The sequence below is a fragment of the Patagioenas fasciata genome, chromosome W (genome assembly GCF_037038585.1).
Source record: "Patagioenas fasciata isolate bPatFas1 chromosome W, bPatFas1.hap1, whole genome shotgun sequence".
NCBI classification, from domain to species: Eukaryota; Metazoa; Chordata; class Aves; order Columbiformes; family Columbidae; genus Patagioenas; species Patagioenas fasciata.
The window spans coordinates 68,002,436-68,026,967 of NC_092559.1; the positions used below are offsets into that span (position 1 = coordinate 68,002,436).

General features: G+C 43.8%; 1 protein-coding gene across 2 annotated transcripts in view; it reads left to right on the forward strand.

Annotated features, from left to right (window-relative positions):
* Positions 1 to 22,475, forward strand: part of LOC136114638 (DDB1- and CUL4-associated factor 12-like) — a 90,036-nt gene extending 67,561 nt beyond the window's left edge. Inside the window, exon 9 of one of the 2 annotated variants that reach the window (XM_065860060.1) lies at positions 20,450 to 22,475. In XM_065860060.1, the coding sequence (XP_065716132.1) occupies positions 20,450 to 20,512 (63 nt within the window). In that variant the 3' untranslated portion in view covers positions 20,513 to 22,475. Of the gene's footprint in view, positions 1 to 10,091; positions 10,262 to 20,449 lie in introns of those variants that run through there. The other variant, XM_065860059.2, reaches the window with a different exon arrangement.
* Positions 22,476 to 24,532: the final 2,057 nt, after the last annotated feature.

Sequence of the window (24,532 nt, forward strand, 5' to 3'; positions counted from 1 at the left end):
AGTTGGCTAGCATTCAGGAACTGCTTCTACCAAGATAAGAGCATCCCAAATCGTAGGAAGCCAAGGAATGGAGATAGGAGACCTGTGTGGTTAAACAGGGAACTGCTGGGTAAGCTCAAGTGGAAGAGGAGAGTTTACAGGTCATGGAAGGAGGGTCTGGTCACTTGGGAAGAATATAAGGCTGTTGTCAGAGGATGTAGTCAACTAGGAAAGCTAAGGCCTCCTTAGAATTAAACCTTGCAAGAGGGGTCAAGGACAACAGAAAGAGCTTCTTCAAATACATGGCAGATAAAACAAACACCAGAGGCAATGTAGGCCCACTGATGAATGAGGTGGGTGCCCTGGTGACAGAAGATACAGAGAAGGCAGAGTTACTGAATGCCGCCTTTGTCTCTGTCTACTCTGCCGGAGGCTGTCCTGGGGAGCCTCGTAGCGCTGAGGCCGAAGAGGCAGTCAGGACAATGGAGGAGTCTACCTTAGTTGATGAGGACTGGGCTAGGGAACAATTAAGCAATCTGGACATCCATAAATCCATGGGTCCAGATGGGATGCACCTGCAGATGCTGAGGGAGCTGGCTGAAGTTATTGCTAGGCCACTCTCCATCATCTTTGCTAAGTCATGGGAAATGAGATAGGTGCCTGAGGACTGGAGAAAAGCAAACATCAGTCCAGTCTTCAGAAAGGGCAAGAAGGAGGACCCAGGTAATTATAGACCCATCAACCTCACCTCCATCCCTGGGAAAGTCATGGAACAACTTATCCTTGGTGCCATCTCAAGGCATATCAAGGATAAGAGCGTCATTAGGGGCAGTCAACATGGCTTCACCAAGGGGAAGTCATGCTTAACCAACCTCATAGCCTTTTATGAAGACATAACCAGGTGGATAGATGATGGTAAAGCAGTGGATGTGGTCTATCTTTATTTCAGTAAAGCATTTGACACCATCTCCCACAACATCCTCACAGCTAAACTGAGGAAGTGTGGTCTGGATGATCAGGTAGTGAGGTGGACTGGGAACTGGCTGAAGGGAAGAAGCCAGAGAGCTGTGGTCAATGGGACGGAGTCTAGTTGGAGGCCTGTATCTAGTGGAGTCCCTCAAGGGTCAGTACTGGGACTGGTACCATTCAATATATTCATCAGTGACTTGGATGTGGGAATAGGGTGCATTGTAAGCAAGTTTGCTGATGAGACTGAGCTGGGAAGAGTGGCTGACACTCCAGAAGGCTGTGCTGCCATCCAGCGAGACCTGGACAGGCTGGAGATTTGGGCAGGGAAAAATTTAATGAAATATAACAAGGGCAAGTGTAGAGTCTTGTATCTGTGCAAGAACAACTCCAGGTACCAATATAAGTTGGGGAACAACCTGTTGGAGATCAGTGTAGGGGAAAGGGACCTGGGGGTCCTGGTGGACAGCAGGATGACCATGAGCCAGCACTGTGCCCTTGTAGCCAGGAAGGCCAATGGCATCCTGGGGTGTATTAGAAGGGGGGTGGTTAGTAGGTCAAGAGAGGTTCTCCTTCCCCTCTACTCTGCCCTGGTGAGACCACATCTGGAATATTGTGTTCAGTTCAAGAATGACAGGGAACTGCTGGAGAGAGTCCAGCACAGAGCCACCAAGATGATTACGGAAGTGGAGTATCTTCCTTACGTGGAAAGGCTGAGGGAGCTGGGTCTCTATCTTGGAGATGAGGAGACTGAGGGGTGACCTCATTAATGTTTATACCTATGTAAAGGGTGAGTGTCAGGAGGATGGAGCCAGGCTCTTCTCAGTGACAACCAATGATTAGACAAGGGGCAATGGGTGCAAACTGGAACACAAGAGGTTCCACTTAAATTTGAGAAGCAACTTCTTCACAGTGAGAGTGATAGAGCACTGGAACAGGTTGCCCAGGAAGGTTGTGGAGTCTCCTTTTCTGGATACATTCAAGAACCGCCTGGACTCATTCCTGTGTAACCTGATCTAGGTGTTCCTGCTCTGGCAGGGGGATTGAACTAGATGATCTTTTGAGGTCCCTTCCAATCCCTAATATTCTGTGATTCTGTGAAAAATATTTTTTGTTATGGCCGCAGTCTTCGTCCTTGAACTGTTCTTTAGGCAAGGGCAACCCATTCTGTCAGAGATTGAAAGTGAGCAATTTCACGGTGTATTAGGAAAAAAGTACCTCTGTGCTTTGTCTCCCATCTAGAAGAACTATGACAAGATGGCTTCAGCCCCCTGCAAGGCTCAAGGAACCATGCAGCCAACATGGCATTTGGGAGCTACTGATCAGCTGTTCCAAAATACTGCCCTGCACAGAGCGTCTTAACTCTCCTTGTTCATTAAGGTGTACCCTGATCTGGGAGAGGTAAGAGAGACACCATAGGCCTGAAGTGCAGAGTTGTGGTCAGAAGGTCAGCTTGACAGTTGCTTGGACTGTTTGTGCCAAAAGCATAAACAGAGTGTGGGTTGTGTTCCAGGGATGCTGAAGTCTCAGCAGAAAGATTTGCAGTCCCTACAATTGGTGTCTGTGTTTTCTTCCTGTGTTGTCAGCTTTCCCTGTTCCAGGGGTTTCCTCTCTCCATAGACCCACTGCAATGCCTGATGTGTGTTGAACATTATGCACATGGACTCATCTACAACAGAAGTTTCAGAGATTCTAGAGAACTGGAAAGGATGTAGCTAGATTTAAGGTTGCCTTTGGGGAGAGACAGACTGGCACTGTTGCTAGAAAACTCCTTCCCATATAGCTGCTGTATTCTAGGTAAGTATTCACTTAGGGAGCAATGCTGGCCAATTTCTTCATGTATATGAGCCCTTAAATAAATCTTGGAGCAAGAGGGTGAGGAACCATTGGTCAGCACTAAGAAAAACACCTGGGAAAGCACAATCCATTTCCTCACTTGCTGTGGTGTCAGCCTGCTTCCTGCTGCTAAGGACTGCTGCTGGACACCATACAGCAACCAGGCCAGCGAGGGTGCCAGTAGAGAACTATTAAGCTATAACAACTTCTGATTTTGCTCTGTGATGAAAACACTTCATAAGAGACATTTTCTTTTCAACGAAATTGTGTACACATACGCAGGCACGTCGCAAGAAGAGCCAGAAGCCATGAATGCATTGCAAAGGGCAAGTTTTATTTTAGTTACCTCTCTACTGGGGGATCTCTGAAGTAGCACCTAAGCTCCCAGGCAGAGGGGACACAAGCAGGGACGCAGGCGCTGTTAAGTTCAGCCCTGCTGGAAGATCACTGGGCCTGCTGAGCTCGCCTGTATTTCAAGGCTTCAGGAAGACGCAGCCTCCCGCTCTTTCTCACAACAAAGCAGGAATCTCAGACATAGTGATAAGGTGCCTAGAGTTTCTCACAGGTCTATATTATCTAACACAGAGGTTCTGCTCATCAAACACACAAGGTCAGTAAAACAATTAGTGTGATGTATGTGCTTTTTAAAAAAACAGACAGGTGCATTTCACTTGAGCGTATTTACATTTAACTTACCTCCTCGCCAATCTTGCGCTATGTTCCCATACAAAAGAAATTCTAGGAGTAATGATGACTTGCCATGTGTATTTATAGGAGCATCTCTTTCCTGTTAATCACAGAAAGCCAACTTTAGCTTTTTACCTGTATAAACAGGATTTGACTCAAAAAAAAAAAAAGATCCGTGTTATCTTGGTGCATATAGAATCATAGAACAGTTTGGGTTGGAAGGGACCTTCACAGGTCATCTAGTCCAACCCTCTGCAATGAGCAGGGACATCTTCAACTAGATCAGGTTGCTCAGAGCCCCATGCAGCCTGGCTTGAATGTTTCCAGGGATGGGGCATCTACCACCTCTCTGGGCAACCTGGGCCAGTGTTTTACCACTCTCATAAAAAATTTCTTCCTCACATCTAGCCTCAATCTCCCCTCCTTTAGTTACAACCATCACCCCTTGTCCTATTGTAACAGGCCCTGCTAAAAAGTCTGTCTCCATCTTTCTTATAGGCCCCTTTTAAGCACTGAAAGGCTGCAATAAGGTCTCCCCAGAGCCTTCTCCAGGCTGAACAACCCCAACTTTCTCACCTTATGAGAGGTGTTCCATCTCTCTGATCATTTTGGTGGCCCTCCTCTGGACCCTCTCCAACAGGTCCATGTCTTTCTTGTACTAAGGGCTCCAGAGCTGGATGCGGTACTCCAGGTAGGGCCTCACGGGAGCAGAGCAAAGGGGCAGAATCACCTCCCTTGACCTGCTGAACACACCACTTTTGATGCAGCCCAAGATACAATTTACCTTCTGGGCTGCAATCACACATTGTCGGCTCATGTCCAATCTTTCATCCACTAGTACCCCAAGTCCTTCTCCGCAGGGCTGCTCTCAATCCCGTCACCCCCCAGCCTGTATTAATACCTGGACTTGCCGTAACCCAGGTGCAGGACCTTGCACTTGTCCTTTTTGAACCTCATGATGTTCGCATGGACGCACTTCTAGAGCTCATCCAGGTATTTTTAGATGGCATCCCATCCCTCAGGTGTGTCAACTGCACCACTCAGCTTGGTGTCATCCACAAACTTGCAGAGAGTGCACTCGATCCCAATATCTATGTCACTGATGAAGACAATAAAGAGTGCTGCTCCCAGCACAGACCTTGGAGGGACACCACTTGTCACCCATGTCCATCCAGACATTGAGCCATTGACCACTACTCTCTGGGTATGACCATGCAGCCAGTTCCTCATCCATCAAACTGTGGATGGATCCATGAAATCCATCTCACTCCAATTTAGAGAGAAGGATGTTGTGCAGGACCATGTCAAAGTCTTTACAGTCCAGAGAGATGACATCCGTAGCTCCTCCTTTTTCCACTGATGTAGTTACTCCACTGAAGAAGGCCACTAGGTTGAGTCAGGACTTCCCCTTGGTGAAGCCGTGCTGGCTGTCTCAAATCACCACTTTGTCCTCCATGTGCCTTAGCATAGCTTCTAGGAGGATCTGTTCCATGACCTTCCCAGGCACAGAAGCGAGGGCTGACAGGTCGGTAGTTCCCCATTGTTGTCCTATCTACCCTTTTCAAAAATGGGTGTGATGTTTCCCTTTTTCCAGTGACCAGGGACTTCATCTGACTGCCATAACATCTCAAATATCATGTGTGGGGGACTACGGTGGGTCCATGGATTCCCTGACGGAGGGCATGGGAAGAGAAATTAGCTTTGAAGATATGAAGGCCTACCCATGAGAAAGATGGGAGTAAAGGAGTATCCGGAGATGTTAAGGATGTACCCGTGAGAGAGAAGGGAGTAGAAGAGTAACATTGATTGTTGGAACGATAAAGGACTCAGCACTCCGATTCAATGTGAATCACGCAAAGCCATTTATTACAGAAACATGTCTCCTTATATACGCAACTATTCTCTAATCACGAATCCACGCTCCAAGCATGGATTCGCTAAATGAGTATCATGGGTAGTCCACACGCTGGAGCCCCACCGATAGGTCCGACGACTCACGCCATGCTGAGGCCCTGTTAATGAAGAAACGCCCCTCTTTCTCACAGCAGATTCTGTTCTCAGCTTCTCGAAGTGGCCTTGAGATTCCTTTGGGCCTGACTAATTCAACAACATATCTCCTAACGAAACCCCTCCACAATTCCCCCTTTTTGTTCTTGAACTAGTCAGGCCCCTTAAACAGCATGCTGAATCGTCTTTGAAATACACTGCAACATAGGACACGTGATTAACAACATAATTACAATTACATATAATGTAGCTAAACCTTACTTAATAAGATTAAACAACTATCTGCTTATACTCACACCTTCATATCATATGTAAAACCTTAATTCTACTTATGACAACCTTACCAACGCACTATTTTAGAATAGTCAGACAACTTAATACAATATATTCTCTTAAATTCCTAAAAGATCTATAACTGCGCAGTTTATAGAGTAACGTACTTAATACCATCAGCATATGCTAATTATTGACTTAATATCTTAAAACTTATATTAACCTGTTTATAAGATCTATAGCTTAATCTTAATATCTCTTTTAAAACCTTATCAGTTGCTAAATTAGGTTACCATGGTAGAAATATCTTATACTTTTACCTTATCTATGCATAGATTATCTAATTGTAATATCACCCTTTTGGAACTCTTACTATCTGTTCAAATTTGCATTCTCTATGGAAGGTACCTTATCTGTTTACTAATAAGCTTTTAGACCACTGGGTCTAGGAGCATCTATAACACTGAATAAGAATTCATGGTTTACATTTGAGACAATTCTCACAACTTATCTCCCTCCTGTCCTTCTGCATCTGTCGAATCTTTGTTGTCTTTATTCAGCCATGGCTTGATCCATTTCGCAGGAATCCATTTTGATCCTTGGTCTGTAATGACACAAGCATAACCCTTTCCCCAAGTTATTAACTGGAAAGGACCCTCCCATTCACCAGTAACTCCATTGCGTATTTTGACCTGACATTGATTTTCTCTAAGGTCTGTCAAGTGTCCTTTTAAGCTTGTTCCATGACGAATCATAGGTGGAATGTCGAACCCTTGCGGAAGGCGTAAAAAGTTCAAGACATATAATGCTTTGCTTAGTCTGTCATGTGGAGTAGTACAGTCAGTTCCTCCTTTTTGTTTGTCAAGCTGATGCTTGAGAGTTCGATTCATCCTTTCTACCAAGGCCTGACCAGTAGGAGAATTTGGTATCCCTGTAATGTGCTTAACACCCCACAATTGAAAAAAGGTGGCAGTAGCTTTGGCGATATAACCAGGTGCGTTGTCTGTCTTGACCTGTGCAGGAACTCCCAAAGCTGCAAAAGCAGAACGTAAATGTCGTTGCACATGTGAACTAGTTTCACCAGTCTGAGCAGTGGCCCATATGGCGAAAGAATATGTATCAATAGACACATGCACATACTTCAGCCTGCCAAATTCAGGGACATGTGTGACGTCCATTTGCCACAATTCCAAGGCTCCTAATCCTCTTGGATTGACTCCTGCACCCAGCCCTACTGAGATGCGCTGACAATCTGCACAACTTTTACCAATACCTCCGATTACATAATCTGGGTTCCACCTATGGCTGAAAGCTTTTACAAGTTTGGACATAATCTTTTTCAGAGCAGCTTCCGCCTCAGCAGTAAGCGTTCTAGGAGAGCTAACATCACTATCCCCTTTTAGCAGTTTTACAATTGGAGCTAAATCCTCATTAGTGATCCCACAAATGATCCGGACCCAATTCAGATCACCCACTAGTTTCTGCACATCATTTAAGGATTAAATGACAGGCCGACATACTATTTTCTGAGGTTTCACTGTGGACTGAGAAATTTCCCAACCAAGATATTTCCATGCTGGTTGAATTTGTACCTTTTCTGGAGCAATTTGTAATCCTCTATGCTGCAATGTATCAGATACTTCATTTATCAACAAATCAGTCGAAAAAGTTTCCCCAGCTATTAATATGTCATCCATGTAGTGGTAAATCACTAATTCAGGATGAGATTTTCTGATTGATTGCAAGGCCCAAGCTACATAAATCTGACACATAGTTGAGGAATTTTTCATTCCCTGTGGCAAAACTACCCATTGATACCTTTTCGCAGGTTCAGCCTTATTTACAGAATTTATGGAAAATGCAAAACGTTTACAGTCATCAGGATGCAAAGCAATGGTGAAAAAACAATCTTTCAAGTCAATTATTAAGATCTGCCAATTTTCTGGAATCATGACAGGGGATGGTAATCCCGGCTGTAATGCTCCCATGTCTTCCATGGTATCATTAATTTTTCGAAGATCATGTAACAACCTCCATTTGTTTGATTTTTTCTGAATAGTAAACACAAGAGTATTCCAGGGACTTGTAGACGGCTCTAAATGCCCTTTTTCAAGCTGTTCCTGTACTAGCTCTTCGACATGGGCGAGTTTTTCTTTACTGAGCGGCCATTGATTTACCCATACTGGATCATCATTTTTCCACTGTAATTTCAGTACTGGTCGCCCATCATCAATGGCCGCTTCTAGAAATGCTGTTGTTTTGTCACCAGAGTTGCTCCTAGTTGTCCTAACACATCTCGTCCTAATAGAGAAACAGGGATAGACATCACATAAGGTTGTACAGAACATAGTGAATCATCAGATGACTTCATTTGTAAATGATGTTTGCTCACCTGGGTGCTCTGCATACCCCCAACACCCATGACTGTTATTTGCGGAGACTCGAGAGGCCACCAAGCTGGCCCATCTTTTTTGCTGATAATAGTCACATCAGCACCTGTGTCTACCAGAATTTCAAAAGTCTGTGAACGGCCAGTTTTGTCTAAAAGCATCACCTTTTCCATTGGCTTTGCCTTACTAATGTCTAGAGCTAAATACAACTCTGCATTGTCAGTAGAATCAAAGCTTCCTTCTGCACACTCTTTAATTGAAACTTTTGGAACATTTGCTTTAAATGGAACCAATTGACCTATCTTTGATCCTTTGGGAATGTGGACTGGTGGACTAAGAGTCCATACCATAATTGAAATGATACTGGCAAAATCTGCATCAATTATATCTGGAAGTATAAAAATGCCTTTTCTAGTGACAGATGATCTCCCTAGAAGCAAAGCACTTAAACCATGCCCTAATGGTCCAGTCATGTTTGTTGGTATGCATTGTACCTGAGTGTCAATTAATGTTACATCTTTCACAGTTTCTACATCCACTCTGGCACTCCCTGAAGCGGCAGCGGTGACTGTGTCTAAGCAGCCTGAGACCTCACTTGTGTCGTTGGCCAGGTCTTGGTGCGCTCGTTCCCCCGTTTCCCGGTGCCTGCCCACTTTTATGAAGACTAGACTTACAGTCTTTAGCTTTGTGTCCAAATTTTCCACAGCGGTGACATACATTATTGTCTATTGGACCTGTAACACTCTTATTTGATCTGCAGTAAGTCTGATTGACATGACATTGGAATCTGTAATGCCCTGTTTTTCCACATTTGAAACAAACTTGGCTTGATCTATTCGGGTTGTGAGCTAACAGGGGCTTAATAGCAGCCACAAATGCAGAAGCCATAAGACCAAATTTCTCTTGGTCTGAGCCCACCCTGGCACAAGCATGCATCATCTCAGCTATTGAGCTATGCTTTGGTAAAGCAAGCAAAATTTTCTTACAAACCAGGTTAGCATTCTCAACTGCGAGTGTCATAAACAAAGGTTCTTTTACATTAGTATCAATCGGTGCCCTATCCAAGGCTTCCCTTAGGCGGTCAAGAAAAGCCATATACGATTCATTGTCCTTTTGCTTTACCTGAGTGTACGGAGGGACTGCTTTACCTTCTTCCGGTAGAGTTCGGAAAATATCTCTTGCAAGAGAGCAACTCTGCCGCAAGATGGCAGTATTTAACTGTGCCTGCGCTTGAGGGTTAGCAAATTCTCCTGACCCTATCAGCTTATCTTTCGAAGCAAGGCGTAACGGGTCTCCCTCATCACGATCTAAATTAAGAATAGATGCTTCCTCACAAGCATCAATCCACCTACTTCTCCAGAGAACTTCTTGCATTGGTGTTAGTAGCAACGTAGCTAGCTGACGACAACCGTAAGGAGTTAATATTTGCCCATCAAAGAGAGTATTAATAAAGCCTTGTGTATATTTTCCATGTAAGCCATACTGCTGTACCGCTTTTCTAGCCTCTTTTATCTCCTCCCAGTGCAACCCAGCCCACCCAGGACTCTGATTACCCTGTTCGTCTCGCTGGTAAATGACTGGGTATGCACTTGTTATTTCACCTTCTATCATTGCATTTCTGATAATTCCTCGCCAATGTTTTTTAAGGTCATAATTATCCGTAGAACCCGAGCCCCCCGACGCACCCCCCTTCTCATCACCATCAAAACAATCGCCTTTCTGAGTGCTGGATTCTTTCACTAATAGCCAATCTATTTTTTCTTGTCCAGTTCTTTTCCAGCGACTCCTTCTGTTCTGTTGTAGGAGTTAGAGGGGTAGAAGGTGGTGAAGACGGACACAGATCAGTAAAAGAATTGATATTACACTTATTTACGACTTTAGCATTCTCAACTTTCACCAGTCCTTTTGACAAATTATCTGACTCCAGTTCTTTGGACTTCTTGGTCTCTCTAGGGTCGTGTGATGGTACAGGAGGCCATCCACTCGATAATCTTCCTCCCTCCGCCCCAGACTGCTGTATCATCGGGGGTGCCAAAGGCACAACAGGGCATGGAGCAGGAAGGGTATCAAAGACACGAACTGGGTAAGCTTCACAGTTATTTTTAGAGTTCTTATCAGGCTGCAACACTGCAAAAATTCCGGTAACCGCAGCCCGTTCAGCCTTAAATTCTTTTAAGGTGGAAATTATAAGCTTCCATGTAGTCGCTAATGATTTAGCTTCTTTATCTCCATTTCTAACCTTATCCCATAATTTCTGCCCCATATCGTCCCAAAGTTCAATTTTAAAAGCTTTCTCAGCTTCTGTCGGGTAGCCGTTAGTTCTACACCAAACCAACAGTCTACGTATGTTACTTTCTTCATATTTAAGTCCTCTCATAGAGAGAATATGCAGGAGTTTAACTACAGCTTCTTCCTCAGAGGATATATTTTGCCCCATAACTTCACTCTTCCCTCCTCCTGCTCCCAGCCGCTCACCTTTTTCGGGGACTTCTTCAACAAAATTTATCTGCGGAACGTCCGTATGCCTCTGTCCGGTTCTCAGTCCAGCTGATCCGCCTCCGGCTGGGTCGCTCCAGGCTTTTCCCCGATCTTAGTGAGACGCCGTTCGGAGTATCACGTCGGGGTCACCATTTGTTGGAGCGATAAAGGACTCAGCATTCCGATTCAATGTGAATCACGCAAAGCCATTTATTACAGAAACATGTCTCCTTATATACGCAACTATTCTCTAATCACGCGTCCACGCTCCAAGCATGGATTCGCTAAATGAGTATCATGGACAGTCCACACGCTGGAGCCCCACCGATGATAGGTCCGACGACTCACTCCATGCTGAGGCCCTGTTAATGAAGAAACACCCCTCTTTCTCACAGCAGATTCTGTTCTCAGCTTCTCGAAGTGGCCTTGAGATTCCTTTGGGCCTGACTAATTCAACAACATATCTCCTTCTAACGAAACCCCTCCACAATTGATGATAGTAAAATTAGCCAATGAGATGGTACTGCTGTAACTTGTAACCAATAGTGAAAAGACACATGAATTGGTAAAACTGTATAAAAATGCACTTGTGGCAATAAATGGCATCTACTACTTTCATCCTAGAAGAACTTGATCTATGTCGTTTGTTCGTCTCAACCACAACAGCCCTCCCAGATGCCTCTGTACAACAGGTATGAGGCTCTGGATGTGGAAGGCCAGACAATGAATGAGGAAAACATAGGTTCATCTACACCACAGGTGCTGACAGGATCAGCAAGGCCTACCCCCCCGTATTACAATAATCTCCAAGAGGAAGAAAAGAAGGGTTATAGTTGTAGGTGACTCCCTTCTGGGGGGTACAGAGGGTCCAATATGCTGGATGGACCCTCTTTTTAGGGAAGTCTGCTGGCTTACTGGGGCCCAGGTTAAGGACATAACCAGGAAACCTCCTAGCCTGATATGGCCCTCAGACTACTACCCGTTACTGGTCTTCCATGTGGATGGAGATGAAGTTGCGACTCATAGTCCAAGGGTGATCAAAATACATTCCAGGGCCTTGGGACTGTTGGTAAGGCAATTGGGAGCACAGGGTTTTTTTCTCCTCTCTCCTTCCAGTTGCAGGCAGTGACATCAGAATAAACAGACAGACGCAGTCTATCAATACATGGGGCTGTGGCTGGTGTCACCACCACAGTTTTGGGTTTTTTTGATAATGGGATGTGTCCTATCCCACCAAGTGAGACTGGGGATGAGTTAACTCTGAACACACCACGTGTCCTGTTGCACCAGGTGAGATCAGGTGTGAGTTAACTCTGGGTATTTCTGTGTGGTAACGTGATAACAGACAATCACTCGAGAGGTCCAATTAAATTATGAATTTACTAAAAGCACTTGGTGGAATTCAAATTACAGCGATTAGTGACTTGGCAAAAGTATATTATTATATCACAAAACTTAACAAGACTTTAGGAGAAGAACTTACAATGATATTACCTTTATATGTTCAAGAAGAAGGAAAAGATTGAGAGAAAAGGAAAACTAAGATATCGGAGAGTGAAAGATATCCACTGCTCCACAGGTCGATCGGTCCCGTGACGTCCTCTGGAGCAGGGTGGATGCATTGAAGATTTTGGTACACGTGCCACCACCTCATGTCACATGTGAGGTCATTTTATAACCCAGTTCATTTACATGCACGATAGGAAAGGGCAGTTTGTCTCCTCCCTCTGTTTGCTCTTTATGCTAATTAGGAAGACTCTTCTGGAAATGTCTGGGGTCTTCAAATGAGGGGAAAGTTCATACTACTGACCAGAAGTGAGTTGTTTTGCCCACCAGGGGTAGCTGTTGAGGCCATGAGGCCTTCACAGCAACACTGTTAATTGTCTTTATCTTAAAAATTTATGCTTTGTTTCACAAAACCTTGGGAAAGAAAAGACAAGGTGTCTGCCTCCACAGCCATCTATCTTTTCTGCTCAACGTATCAAAAACTAGATGTTTAAGGCATAACATCATTCTTTGTTTTAATTGGGATGGGGGGAATGCTTCAAGGTTGTCACAGGATGGCCTACACGGCAATGGGTTTGCTGGCATCGGATGGAGTTCACCTTTCTCAAAGGGGGAAGAGAGTCTCTGCACATGAGCTATGGGGCTCATCAACAGAGGGGGATGATATCAGGCTTGTCCATGACATGCTGTGGGACTACACACCAAGGACAGAGGGGTGGGGTGCTAGCAACGACCCTCAGCTGGTGGTCTTGAGATGCCCACACTGGAGCACACTTGAAGTCTTATAGAGATGAGCCAGGGACTCCTGAGGTAACAGAGGCCAACAGGAAAGCCTCAATGAAATACTTCAGAGGAATTAAGGGGTGTTCCTCTGAGAAGGTGATGCAGCAAACAGCCCAGCTGAAGTGCCTCTACACCAATGCATGCAGCATGGGCAACAAACAGGAGTTGGAAGCCACTGTGCTGCTAGAAGGCTATGACCTGGTGGCCATTACTGAAACTTGGTGAGACAGATCCCATGACCAGAGTGCAGTGATTGATGGCTACAGGCTGTTCAGAAGGGACAGGCAAGGAAGGAAGGGTGGAGGGGTTGCCCTCTACATCAAGAGATGGATAGAGTGTAAAGACCTGTCTCTGAAGAACAGCCACAAGCAGGTTGAAAGCTTATGGGTAAGAATCAGAGACCAGGGCAACAAAGGAAACCTCATGGTTGGTGACTACTACAGGCCATCCAATCAGGGGAAACTACTGATGAAGCCTTCTTACTCCAGCTACAGGAGGCATTGTGCTTGCAGGCTCTTCTGTTGGGGGACTTCAACCACCCTGACATCTGCTGGAAAAGTGGCACGGTGAGCTGTAGGCAACCCGGGAGACTCCCGGAGTGCATTGAGGATAACTTCCTCAGTCAGGTAACAGACAGCCCTACAAAGGGGATGCAATACTGGACCTCATGGTCACCCATGCAAGTGAGCTAATTGGTGACATCAAGATTGGAGGCAGCCTGGGCTGCAGTGATCACATGCTCATGGAGTTTGCAGTCCTGAGGGATGTGGGTCAGGCGAAAAGTCAGGACCCTGAATTTTAGGAAAGTCAACTTCCAGTTCTTCAAGGAGTTAGTCGACAGGACCCCTGGCAAACTGCCCTCAGGGACAAGGGAGCAGAACAGAGCTGGCAGATTTTAAGGATGCTTTCCATAGAATACAAGAGGTCACGATCCCTAGGTGTAAGAAATCAGGTAAGGAAGGCAAGAGCCTGGCATGGCTGAGTCGAGACCTGCTGGTCAAACTAAAGGTCAAGAAGGAAATGCCCAGGCGGTGGAAGCAGGGACGGGTATCCTGGGAAGAGCATAGGGACGCTGCCCAGTTGTGCAGAGATGGGGTCAGGAAGGCTAAGGTGCAGCTGGAGCCAAAAGCTATACTGTTAAGAAAATCAGCTAGGACATAGATTGAAAATAAAAAATCAAAATTAAATTTCATGGTACATATATAACAAAAGGATCATGGCCTATTAAGACTTAAATTCATTCCCCGCATTTTTTGATCAGAGTGACAATCGGTATATCAGTCTGTTAGCAATCTCATCATACTGTCCCACAATAGCCACAGGTTGTTTCTATGTTGTAGCTATAAAGAGACAAATCTGCAAGTCCAATCGAATGCAGTCAGCCTGTAAGGTTGTCATAAATTTATTCATCAAAGCCTGTAACTCCATATTTATTGGATATTGTTTTCCCTTACCGGATTGAAATCCTATTTCAGTTCTATCAGTGTAGTGTTTGCTTTATCGAAACATTGGCTGTTAATACTAGTGGAAATACAGCATTCAAAATTTCCTTGGAGATTCCTTACTTGAAGCAAGCAGATCTGTACCATCCAAGCGGCTTCCTGTGGGACATGCAACTAAACAGAATTCTCAGAAAACGTTATTTGAGCTTACAATTTACTTAACAAATCTTGACCCAAGAGAGGTATAGGGCTTTCTGGCAAATACAAGAATTCATATGGTAAAACTTTGTTCCAAATTTGGCATTCCTTTGGTCTCAAAAAATGGCCTTTCTTTCATTCTCTCCCATGATCTCAAAAACTAGCACGGTGAATTTACTAAGAAGTCTTTTACAACTAGTTACCACAGAATAAGTCTATTAATTTCCCAGCTTTATTAGAACTATGGATCCACTGGCGATACCTTTAAATTTCACCCTCAGACTCCTTCATGCAGTATTACAGTTCTCTAGCAGTAACGTTGCTGGGGGAGGGTCAGGGGGAAATAAAACCTCCCTCTTGCCCCCATCTGGGATGGCAGGATCTCCAGCCCAGCATGAAAACAAATCAGTTCAAACTCCACATCAAACCAACCTGGCTCCACTCCACACCCAAATTAGTACCAGTCTGACCCAGAGAAGCACTGAGCACTCTGACCCCCCCAAAGCTGACCAGTGTGAAAAGACCAACTTCAGCAAGGAGGTAAAATGATGAGCTCTTTCCCCAGGTGTGCCAGAACCTAAGAAACAACACGAAAGCAAAAAGAAACAGCATCGACAACCCCAATTCAAAGCCGAGAAGCAACGCAGTGCCACAACAAGGATGGATGACAACACTCCAGGAAAAAAAGACAGAGCGGGGGGAATAAAGCCTCCTTTCTCCGCTTAGCAGCGAGCAACCATGTTTTTCAATTTTATTTTTTTTTCTTTCTCTTCTTGCTGCAGTTCAGATATAGCCAAGGCCATGCAGGTGGCGTAATCGCTGGTGCTAAGAGGGAGTCGCCAGACTGCTGGATTACAATGAGCTGAGTTTATCTCGCAGCTTGACACAGGCCTGAAATTTATGTTCAAGCTGTACAGCACAGGCCTGGGATATTTTGCTTTTTTGTTTTCCCATTTCATTCCAAACATAATACACTTTATATGCAATTCCAATTAGCTCCTCAGCCCCATTTACCTTTTACAATTTACAGATGTCAAAAACCAGCATATTAAACATCAATCCATTATTCCATTTTCCTAGATCCAAATCAGTTCATATTCTAGCAACTTTTAAATACAACCTCATGCGAGGGTGAAAAATCATGGACTCCACACAATCCAATGTGAATTTAAGCGAAGAAAATTTATTACCAAAACAAGCCTCCTTATATATGCAGTTTTTTCCTGATCACATGTCCACGCTCCAAGCATGCATTCACTGATTGGATATTGTCCATGTTCACGAGCTGTCCACGTGCCCGAGTCTCACTGCTGACAGGTCTGTTGATTTACGTAGTGTTGCTGCCTTGTAGCTGCTGAACTGTTTTACTCCCACAGCAGATCCTCTTTTCAGTTTTCCAAGGTGGCCTTGAAATTCCTTTGGGCCTGGCTAGTTCAATAACAAATCTCCATCTAATAGAAACCCATACACACATTAACTTCAAGAAAATCCCTCAAATCTCCCACAACCTCATACAATACCAAGTTTACATCCATCATAGCATTTAGGGTTTGTTTTGGTTTTGGTTCTGTTTTTTTCAATACGAATCAGAGTTTAACAATTTAAATTATTTTCTGGTCTCAAAATTATTAGATAACAATAAGAGCAAATTAACTTACAGTACCGTACTTCATCCCGTTTTTTCCGAAGTTCTGCAGAACAACATTAATTGCAATACAGCACTAACACCCAGAATTCCACATTCAAGCCACATTCCAGTACAATATTGTTTCAAGTTTTATCAGAATATTTCTCCAAAAGTTACTCTAATGTGTAAGGATGCATCCTAAGGGGGAGCAAGGCGGTATTTTAACAGCGGAACCAGTTCCCAATTTGTAATTATCTCCCCAAACAAAATTATTTTGGTACCAAATATAAATATGCAAATTAAAATACTGAGCTCAGATATGAAAACCAAATACCAAGTTTAAATATGCAGATGGATCACAGTTACACTAACTCAAGACAATATCTCAATTTTTGCATTGCACCTTTAAACCACTTATTGCTCAGCCAGGCAGAAGTACCACTGGGTCTCCGTGACAAAACAGGTCAGTGCGCGCTGGAGCCCAACCGGCACCCGCCCCCCCGCTGCGGCAGCAAGCTGGACTGGGCAAGGCTTTTATTAGTGTCTTGTCTGGGGTGATACAACTGTTATCCCAAAACCAGGATTCTTTATCCAGTGTGCACACAAAAGAGCCAAATTTAGTACACTGAGATGAGACACAGCTTATCACAGAGTTGCACAAGTCTGGATACTGGAATAAAGCTACCATGCTAGAAAGAAAAGTAACAGCTATTACACACAAAATTTCACCATCACATTCAGACAGTAAAGAACTAAATTACTCATGGTCTTCTGTATTATCACAAAACATACATTTTGAGTCAACGGATTCTCATGATTTAACAATCTGCAAACTCACCGTACCACATGACAAAGACCTACTACAACTGCAACATGCTTAAATAGATACCTGTCGTGGTTGAGATGGACAAACAACATAGATCAAGTTCTTCCAGGATGAAAGTAGTAGATGCCATTTATTGCCACAAGTGCATTTTTATACAGTTTTACCAATTCATGTGTCTCTTCACTATTGGTTACAAGTTACAGCAGTAACATCTCATTGGCTACTTTTGCTATCATCAACGTTACTCTTTTACTCCCTTCTCTCTCACGGGTACATCCTTAACATCTCCGGATAATTCTTTACTCCCATCTTTCTCATGGGTAGGCCTTCATATCTTCAAGACTAATTTCTGTTCCCATGCCCTCCATCAGGGAATCCACGGACCCACTGTAGTCCCCCACAGATACCCACAAAGAAAACAGGGTAACAAGGAAGACATCTATGATTGCTGTGTTATACATAAAGATACTTAAAGGTTCTATTCTCCAGCCAGTTTTCCCAATCATTTAACTTATACAGCAACCACCACTGGTTTCAGTATTTCACAAGATCCTCTTTCCTCATATTTCCAAGTGCTTTCCTATGTTCTAAAACACTTCCCAATACCGATTTCTTAGGAACACATCTGAAAACAGTCATTTCTGACCCCATCTCATAAGTAAAAAAACTGTGAGGGAGGGAGGGGAAGCACAGGGCTGCTTGCAGTGCGAGTGAGAAAAGTGGGGAGAAGGTTTTACGGCGCACTTACACAATCAGTACCACAAAGAAACAACTGTAACAACAACCAGTAAAACAATTAACTCACAGTCCTGATGAGCTGCTTGATTTTCAGAGGGCAATATACAGAAACACATAATATGTACTGTGAAACTCGCAGATAACATGTTGATAGCAAACATTAGCATTCTCTACTGCTAATTTCAACACCAGTACTTCCTTAGCTTCTAAGTTTTCGACCTGCTTATTGATGGCCTCTTGAAGATGGTCAATAAATGGTATGTAATTCTCATTAGGACCCTGATTAATAGTCATAAATGATTTGGCTGCTTTGTCGGTTTCAGGCACCTCTATCATAGCCTGATATGCAAGGTCTGCTGACTGCCTCAGGATTTCAGAAACTAATCGTGCCTGTAATTGTGGTGTGCCAATTAGTGTCTCTTCCAAGAGTTGGGGGGTACCCGCACCTTTCAACAAATCCCCATTGTTCTGTCCTACATGATCTATAGCTGTTATACTGCATAGGTCTAATTTTGCTTGAGTCTTTCATGGTTTTTATCTGATCTCGGGGCAACACGTACACATACTCCTTTTCCTTTTAACTTTTCAAGAAAATGCTGCAGACCCTCATCCGAGTCATCAGGTAACATGGACTTGAATGGTGCTGGAGAATCATTAGTAACAGGGGAGTTCGGAACAGTGTACATTTTTGTGGTTTTGTGGGGGTTTTTTTGGTTTTTTTTCCAAATCTAGTCCAGGGAAGCCCCCCCCCCAGTCTCTGCCTGTTCCCATTGCTCTTTTAATCCTCTCAAAGTCTCTAGCAATAAGTGCCATGTCATTAACGGTTCAGTTGTTTCTTTGGATCTTTGGGTAGTGCTTTGCCCCATAGTAACATAGTCCTTCGTAAAGTCAATTCCAGAAGGTTAATACCCTGTTTCTTCAGAAGCAGTTTCCATGTAGATAATATAATACCCTCTTCTTTAGATAAGTTCCCCTCCATGTTCCCGGTAGCTCACCAACTCTTGGCGTGGTGTCTTTTCAAGGATCCGGATCTTCGGCAGCTCCCCCCTGCTGCTCTATCAGCTGTACCAGGCTCCGTCTCCCCAGCTCGTCTTCGGCTGTCACAGCTTCAACACTGTCTCTTCTTCATGTGGGATCCTTCTTCATGCAGGATCACGTCGGGGTCACTACATGTCGCAGCTGAGATGGACAAATGAGATAGACCAAGTACTTCCGGGATGAAAGTAGTAGATGTCATTTATTGCCACAAGTGCATTTTTATACAGTTTTATCAATTCATGTGTCTATTCACTATTGGTTACAAATTACAGCAGTAACATCTCATTGGCTAATTTGCTATCATCAATGTTACTCTTTTACTCCCTTCTCTCTCACGGGTACATCCTTAACATCTCCGGATACTCCTTTACTCCCATCTTTCTCATGGGTAGGCCTTCATATCTTCAAGACTAATTTCTGTTCCCATGCCCTCCGTCAGGGAATCCACGGAGCCATCGTAGTCCTCCACAGAGGGCAAGGTAGATTTCACCTGCCACCTTAAGTGTGGACTTGCTTCCATTCACCCTTTTCCCTTGAGCTACTGTCTTCAGCCAGGCGGGAGGTGAATACAGGACTCCTTGATTGGTTTTTTTACTGGTGGTCTTTCCTGTCTCAGGGAGGCCAGAGCTTGATCCCACCAGTCTGTTTCTTTCTCAGACTCCCTGATGCTTCTCAACCTTTCTGCCTCCTCTTTCAGCTCTACCACCAGGATGAACAGGTCATCCACCTGCTCACACCTCATGCACCTGTTCTCTCTCCTGCCATCCCATACCATTGAAAGGCTCTGGCACTCCCTGCAGTCTGAGGTCTCGATGGCTGCATATTTCTGTGGCAGCTTTGACGGGGTTGCTGCATCCTTCATGGCAATGTAGGGGACTTACCTTTGCCCCAGGTGGATACCATAGTCAGGCTCCTTCTGTGAGGGTGATAACCATCAATGGAGCTTATCTCTTGAGCTGGCAGTTGGACAAGTGTTACGTAATCTGATGTCACCAATAGAAGTGGCTGTAGTACATTATGTCCATTAGGACATCAGAGGGGAAACTCCTTTTCTGTCAGGGGAAATTGGTTATCAGATGAAATGGCCTGAGAAGCAGCCTTAAAACCTGAAGTAATAACTTTAAGTTATCTCACCCTAGAGGTCCTGGCCCCACAGGAAATTCCAGTTTTTGATGAAAAATAAAAATAAGTCCTCCAAGAATTAGGAGCCAGGGAACAGAGTTGGAAATGGGTACTCCCAGATAGTAGAGAAATATTAAATAAGCAAATCATGAGGGAGGTAGTAGCAATTTTACATCAGGAGAGTTATTGGGGAACACAAGCAATGTGTGACATAGTACTGGAATTTATACTATAGCCAAGCAAATTTGTGAAAGATGGGTGGTTTGTAAACAAATAAATAAAAAGACACTTAAAAAGCAGCCTGCAGGAGAGCAGAGTCCAAGTTTACAACTCTTTCAAAATATTCAAGTTGATTTACCTGTAGCTGGTCGAATTAAATACATACTAGTGTTGGTTGATCACCTTACCAGATGGGGAGAAGCTTTCTTCCTGAGCACTGCCGCAGCGGCAGTGATAGCAAAAGTTTAATAACAGGTGGACCTCCACAGTTTGAAACTAAGGATTTATTTCTCAAAAACTGTATACTCGGGTTGTCTTGTCTATTTTCTCTCAGGCACCAAGGCCTTCTGGCACAAACTCTGCCTTTAGAGTTTGCAGCTCACAAGTTTCAGCCTGAAAACTGGGTCCTGGTCAAATCCTGGAAAGAAACGAAGTTTCAGCCAGATTGGGAAGGAGCATTTCAAGTTCTGCCGATCACCGAGACAGTGGTACGACCAGCTGAGAAAGGGTGGACTCATTAGACACGGATTAAAGAGCCAATCAAACCTCCAAAGGACAATGACGAGTGGCAAGTATTGACAACTGATGACCCCCTTCGACTAAAGATACAGAGATGAAAATGAAATGAAACTTTTGGGGATTGTTAATCCTGTATATGTAGAATTTACAAATGGGTTACTTAACAAACATCACTGAAACTGAAGGTTCCCTAACAATTTGAGTAGATGATTGCCAGATCCTTAACTGTGGGGATGTACAGAGCTAAAGAGAATTCAGTTATGAAAACAAACATGTTTCCAAGGGGACTGAGTCTAAGGATGATTTAAATAAGTGCACAGTTTTTGTTGCTGTCTCTCATTGCCCCTCCTGGTACAGTGTTATCTGGACCACAGAGTTTAGGGGATGGATAATGAGCAATGAACGGTTACAGAGTTAAAAAGAAAAATTACCCTATCTAAAGGACAATCTCTCCCGGGATGTGAGTCTCTGCAGTGCAACCCTTTGCTAATTACAAGACAGGGAGCAGATGATTCAGTAAGTGGGGTTTATGGATCATGAATAGACATTAGTAGAAAAGATGCCCTGGGAAGGTTCAAAATATATGGAGATACAAATGCCTGGGTAGAATGGATCAAATATATGGTGCAAAGCCTAAACAAGAGCAATTGCTATGCCTGTGCAGCAGGAAGGCCTGTGGCCCAAGTGGTACCCTTCCCTCTGGGATGGAGCGAAGATTGACAGGGGATGGAGTGCATCTTAGCCCTATGCCAAGACTCTACGGCATAGGGAAATAAGTCAGGTCATACTCTCTCCCTACTATTTCCAGCTTTGTAGGGAAAAATATCAAAATTCCCCTGGCATTTTCAGGAATAATTGGAAATCATACTGCCTGTCTCTCACGACGGGGCAGGAATGATACCAAGCTCCTAGGAACATGAGTAGGTGTGTAGAGACACGGGAAGTTGGTCCTCATATGTCCTCAAATGCTTCTTGAGTGGATCTTTGGTGGTACTGTGGGAAGATGACACTTCATTCCATTTTATCCCCCACTGGGAAGGTACCTGTGACATTGTACAATTGGCAATTCCTTTTACACTGGCATTTGAACACTGTGATCCATCAGGGCAACAGAAAAAGGAGTTTAAGGCTTTCCTTTGATGACAGGGTTTATTTCAATTAGATTGGGGTCCCCAGAGGGGTCTCCAAGGAACACAAAGCAAGAAATCAAGTAGCTGCGGGTTTTGAGTCCTTTTTGTTTTGGTAGGTAACTACAAACAAGAATGTAGACGGGATAAATAACATTTATTTATAAGTTATACTAGACAAGCAGTTAAAGGAATCACCAAACAATTAGATGCTACTAGTAGAATGGCATGGGAAAATACCATGGTCCTAGATATGATGTTGGCAGAAAAAGGTGATATATGTGTAACCAGAGCTTTGCAAGGACTCACAACTGCAGCAGAAGAATTCAGGTATAGATAGTCCACTCATGGGATTGTTAGAATCTTGGTTTGGAAAATGGAAAGAAATTATAGTATCTGGTTTTACTTCTTTAATCATAGTAGCAGAAGCACTAATTTCTATAGCATGGTACATCATTCCGTGTGTCCAAGGACTTGTTCAACACCTTATTGAGACAGCTCTATCAAAGCAAATGCCTTTAGGGCCACTGCCATACTCGGATAAAATGATGCTGCTAAAAGAACATGAAGAAAGAAGGAACAGCAAATGCATAACTCCAGAAGAAAAATGTGAAATCATGTTGTCTAGGCTTGAAGCCACCTATGAAAATGCAAAAACAACAAAAGTATAAAATAAGGAAAGGAGGAAATTGTAAGGAACATTTAATGAAGAACTGTTGTTTTTACATAACTGAGGACCTGGCACCTGACCTTAGCAGGGGGGAAGGACCGAGAGACATCAGACTATGAATTCTTAATGTAATACACAGTCTCTTCCCGGAATATGTACTGACACCTGTATACATACCGATACCTATATTGATAAGTTAATTTAGGGGGAAATGTAGCCAAAGTACCAGGAATCCATATCTTAAACAGATTGATAAGGGGAAGGGTATTGTGTGCATCGGGATAGTCTGTAAACCCTGAAGTACCCAACCAATAGGGAACAGGGGAGGGAAATTGCGGCCAGGATTTTGGGGAAATATAAGCAGGGGCTTTTTGCCCTATTTGGTGTGCCTGCCTTTAGGTAGAACACCCGGTCTTGCAAAATCGTTATTAAAATATGCTTTGCCAAGAGACCCTGCCTGGGCCTATTACATTTGCAGAAGGATTGTTTCCTACAGAGGACTTATTTTTATTTTTCATTGAAAACTGGAATTTCTTGTGGGGCCAGGACATCGGGCATGAGATAACTTAAAGTCATTGCTTCAGGTTTTAAGGCTGCTTCTCAGGCCATTTCATCTGCACAAAAGGAGTTTCCCCTCTGATGTCCATTAAGGTGTACTACAGCCACCTCTATTGGTGACATCAGATTATGTAACATTTGCCTAACTGGTTCTTCATGAACCAATTCTTTCCCTTTGCTATTAATTAGACCCTGTTCTTCCCAGATTTTCCCAAAGATGTGCACTACTCCAAATGTATATCTAGAACCATTACAGATGGTACCTTCTTTTCCTTCTAACGTTTGCAGTGCCTGATTGACAGCTTATAGCTGGCATGTTTGAGCTGACCAGTTATTAGGCAACCTTCCCGTTTCTTACTTCACCAATCACACCTTCAATGATGGCACACCCATTGTCTCTTTTCCCCTGAATTACCCTTGAAGACCCATCTATGAAGAGGTGCAGCCCATTGTCATCTCTTCATAGGAAAGCAGCAGGGTTTAATTTCCTGCTTTCTTCCACCAGAAGAGCGGTTGCTGCTGCAGTTTGCACACACTCTGGCCAACCTCAGGACACTGGGTCTAAGAGCTTAGATAAGTGTGCCACTGGCTGTCGCTTCCCTCCCCCAGCCCACCTGCTGCTGGAGCAGTGTGAGAAGCAGAACAGGCCTCCACTCTGTGCAAGCATTGCTCAACAATAACAAAAACACCTCTGTATTATCAACACTGTTTTTAATACAAATCAAAAAACATAGTCCCATACTAGGTACCACAAAGAAAATTAACTCCACCCCAGCCAAAACCAACACAAACTTCCAGGCAATATAATAGCTTTTTCCCCTACACGCACATACACACACACATCTGCTGCTGGGTGCACTGCAAAATAACTTTAGCAATCCCAGGGTAAAGCCCAGCAAATCAGTAAGGACAACAAAGACAGTTGGGGAGGGAATCAAGAGGTGATACAGAGAGCAGAGACCAGCTCTGCAAGCACCTTAGTTAAATTACTCCCAACTGTAGCTAAAATTCTTCTCTAGGTTTTCCTACTCATTTTTGACCATCCTCTTTATGGTGGTCATATGCCAAATCATCCTATACATACCAGTAATTCATTTGTCCAGGACATCTGTTTTCTAGGTGATTTTTAGTTACAATTTGCCAATCTTCTCAATATAAGGTCATTGCATGCTTTTCTTGACAAACTTGCTGTACCATAAATATTTTCCCAATTTTGCAATACCTCAGCCAAGTGCGTCCCCTTTTCTATGCCAAGTTTTATTTCCCATCACTAAAAAATTCAGGGAGACCCTCCCGTTGAGTCACGAGGTTCAAAAAGGACCCCCTTGCTTTCTAAACTCCTTCAGAGAGGAGTTTAGATGCAGCTGGATGCAGTCCTAGTCTCAGACTTGGTCAACGGTTTATGTCTAAAGGATATTTTCCCATTCTCAAGAGAGACTTGAACCCCTTTTATGTGCACTTTACACTGATCAGGCCACACACTTTACACTCATAAACATGCTGCAGCAAGGAAGGGACTGGAACCCACCCTGGTATGGAGGAA